Source organism: Suricata suricatta, chromosome 5 (genome assembly GCF_006229205.1).
Source record: "Suricata suricatta isolate VVHF042 chromosome 5, meerkat_22Aug2017_6uvM2_HiC, whole genome shotgun sequence".
NCBI classification, from domain to species: domain Eukaryota; kingdom Metazoa; phylum Chordata; class Mammalia; order Carnivora; family Herpestidae; genus Suricata; species Suricata suricatta.
Genome location: NC_043704.1, coordinates 3,810,199 through 3,813,744, shown reverse-complemented (window position 1 = coordinate 3,813,744; position 3,546 = coordinate 3,810,199). Strand labels below are relative to the sequence as shown.

The 3,546-nt window shown below is 42.3% G+C and overlaps 1 protein-coding gene across 1 annotated transcript in view; it reads right to left on the bottom strand.

Moving 5' to 3' along the window:
- The window catches only part of LOC115292548 (zinc finger protein 420-like), an 88,301-nt gene that overhangs the window by 2,554 nt on the left and 82,201 nt on the right, over nt 1-3,546 (bottom strand). Inside the window, exons 7-8 of the mRNA XM_029940617.1 lie at nt 2,509-2,518; nt 8-215 (exon numbers count right to left, since the gene is read on the bottom strand). Of these exons, the coding sequence (XP_029796477.1) occupies nt 8-215; nt 2,509-2,518 (218 nt within the window). The remainder of the gene's footprint in view (nt 1-7; nt 216-2,508; nt 2,519-3,546) is intronic.

The following is a 3,546-nucleotide window of genomic DNA, read 5'->3' as shown; positions in this document are numbered from 1 at the left end:
AGTCTATGTACATTTACTGATGAGGCATCATTAAAGGCTTTACCTCCTTCTTCACATTCGTAAGGTTTCTCTCCTATATGGATCAGTCTACATACATTTACTGATGAGGCATCATTAAAGGTTTTACCACCTTCTTCACATTCGTAAGGTTTCTCTCCAGTGTGCACTCGCTGATGTTGAATTAGTGCTGAGTGCCTGTTGAAGACTTTGTCACCCTCCTTACAAATGTAACCTTTCTGTCCGGCATGGATTGTCTTATTGATATGCGGTCTTGATGATTGACTAAGTATGTTCCCAGGTTCATTGTGTGTGTATGGGCTTTTCCCCACCTGAATCCTCTTCTGATCAGCAGCACTGGAGGCCTGGTTAAGTATTTCCCCACATGCGTCATATTTAGAGTGATTCTCTCCTAAATATATACTCTTACGTGTAATGAGGTTGGCGCTTTGATCAGAGACCTCCCCACATGGATGCCATTCACCACCATAGTCTGGAATAGGAGTCCCCAGGTGTGCTTGAGGCCACTCACTGTCCCCATCCTTGTTCCAGTCTCTCATTAAGTGTCCATCCTCAAGGGCACTACCTTTATATCCATCCACTGACCCTCTTTGGATAGAAGTTCCTATAAACGTCTCTGAAAGGAGGCTGTCAGTTTCATTTGGAAATACAGCTGAAAGGTAAAAATGAAAGAAAAGGCATTCCACTTGCTACTCTCCGATGCTTAGAATGATAATTTGTCATACACAAAACATACACAGAAAAAGTCAACTTCAGGAAAAAGGAATCACTACTTTTTCTTTTTCTTAAATACTTATCTTTTTAAATGTTTATTTATTTATTGAGTGTTGGAGGTAGAGCGTGAGAGAGGAAGGGACAGAAAGAGAGAGAAACACAGAGTCTGAGGCAGGCTCCACTCTCTGAGCTGTCTGCACAGAACCTGATGGGGGACATGAACCCACAAACGATGAGATCATGACCTAAGGTAAAGTCTGACACTTGACTGACTGAGCCACCCAGGAGCCCCAAATCATTAGTTTTTCTACATCACTCAGATTGTATGTTAATGTAATCCCCACATTTTTTAATAATGCAATTGATGGCACATTTTGCACTTTGGTGTTGTTTGTATGTTTAGAATTGAAAGGCTTTGGGGTGCGTGGGTGGCTCAGCGAGGGTTGCGTGTCTGACTCTCGGTTTCAGCTCAGGTCGTCATCTCATCCTTTGTGAGTTCCAGCCCACATCCCCGCCTGCACTGACAGTGTGGAGCCTGCCTGGAATTGTCTCCTGTCTCTCTGCCCCTCCTCCCCTCTCTCTCTCCATCTCTCAAAGTAAATGGGAAAAGAAATCCTGAAAAGAAATGAACGTTTTTGCTTGCTTGATTCTGAAAATTGAGTTATTCCCTTAAATTCTGTGTAATACTGTCTTTTAAGTGCGAAATACAGAGGGGTTTCATTAGAGATTTCCGGGGTTGATATTGATAAATATACGTTGCAATTTTTCTCTGCATGAAAACCAGCTAATAAATAAAAATAGGCCCTCTTTCATGGTTACAGGCTGAGATTTTAGTCTTAGAGCTACAGAGGTTGGTAGGTGGCTCAGTAGGTGAAGCGTCGGACTTGGGCTCAGGCTGCGAACTCAGAGTCTAGGAGTTGGAGCCTTGGGGAGGAGTCTGTGCTGACAGCTCAGAGCCAGGAGCCTGGTTCAAATTTGGTGTGTCCCTCATTTCAGCCCTCAATGCCTGCTCTCTCTTTCAGAAATAAACATTACAAATGATACTTAAAAGTTTTTGATACAATGAATCGTAATGTAATCTCATATACAGCTACTCAGAATGTGAAAACATGTATGACAAAGTCACAGGAACATCCTATTATACATGACAAAATTATAAAATGATTCAATGATTAAGAAAAAATGAATAGAGCTTTTATTATAGGCTGCAAGGTTTGAATTCTAAATGGTGTCTCTTTTTGTGACATTAATTTGGTAGAAATTCTAGGAAAATAAGAAGACATTTAAGTTATTTTACGATTGAGGAATGGAAGAGATAGAGTGGAAATTTTGTATTTTAGTGAATGCCATCTAAAATGAACTTTTCTTACTTTTTGTAAGTTTACGTTAATTAATTTTGAGAGAAAGACCAAGGGGGGAGGAGCAGAGAGAGAGGGAGACAGGACTCCAAGGTTGCTCTGTGCTGTCATCCCAGAGGCCTGTGCGGGACTCACACTCACTCACTGTGAGATCATGACGTCAGCTGAAGTCAGATTCTTCAGCAACTGATCCACATATGCGCCCCAAAAATGGAACTTTTGAAGTGAAATAAAGGGTTAGATTTTCTCATTTTAGGGAGGTACTTGATCAACTGATGAACCTGGTGGGTCTTAATTTTGTATGATTAGGATTAAAGCCTCCATATATTGGAAAGCATTAAGCAGAATTGAGATGGGCTCTGTCCCCTGTTCCTGGGATTTCTGCACCACATACCAATATGCCTACCGCTACCCTGACGCACTTCTCACTCAAGGCAAACACTCAGAAATGAATGAATATAGACTTCCTCAGAAACACAGAGAATACCCCAAGCCCTCAAAGCAATGGAGAGCCAATGAGATTATGGAGGCCCTCACTGTGGCCGTGAAGGACCTTTAAGTGGAACTGAAGGAGAATCCTTAGAGATTTGTGAGGGTGTGATGTATTGGAAAGCAGACGTGCCTCTGTGAAACGTATTGACAGAAAACTAGGTTTTACAAACTGATTTCCATTCCCGAGTGGCTGCTCTAATCACATTGTATAGTCTTTCTTCATCCTTCACATTTGGACCTCCCCTCTGTCATCTGACTCATTCATTCTCACCTACCTGGGTATGAGGCTACTGTCTCCTTTCTCTTCACATCCCATAGCTCCCTCTTTTGTTCCAAAAAGATGAACAGGTCTGGCTTTGACACAACAAGACCTGTTTGTTAGAACAAAAGAATAGGGGATTGCTGGATTTTCTACCTTTAAACCCAGTATTGGACTCAGTAGAGAAAAGAGGACATTCTGGAATTCTGGAAAATCATGCCGAAATGCTGTTGCCCAACAGCCTCTTTGGAACACACAGGATGGATTTCCTAGTTTCACATCCTGATCTCCACTTCTGAGTCTTACCACTACCAACATGAGTAGAAATTCATATTGAAGACGGAAATATCATTTTATGCCACTCAATATGTAGAAATGCCATCCATCTATGAAACGATGATGTGACTCTAAGGAAGGGAAAACTCACCTGAAAGGAAACATCATGAGGACTTTTCTTTACATCTGCCAACCCCTCCTTCTTTTTTACTGTAGGGATTTGAATCCCAGGCATGCAAGAGAAAGCTTTAAGAGACAGTCTCCACAGGAAGGAACAAAACCCTTGAGTGGCGCTTGGGAAATCTAGAGGGAGTTAGCCTCACCCAAGAAGACGAGGTGTCCGTAGGTCTCTAACATCACATCTCTGTACAGTTCCCACTGACTGTGGTTCAGGCATCCCCACTCCTCCTGAGAGAATTCGACGGCCAC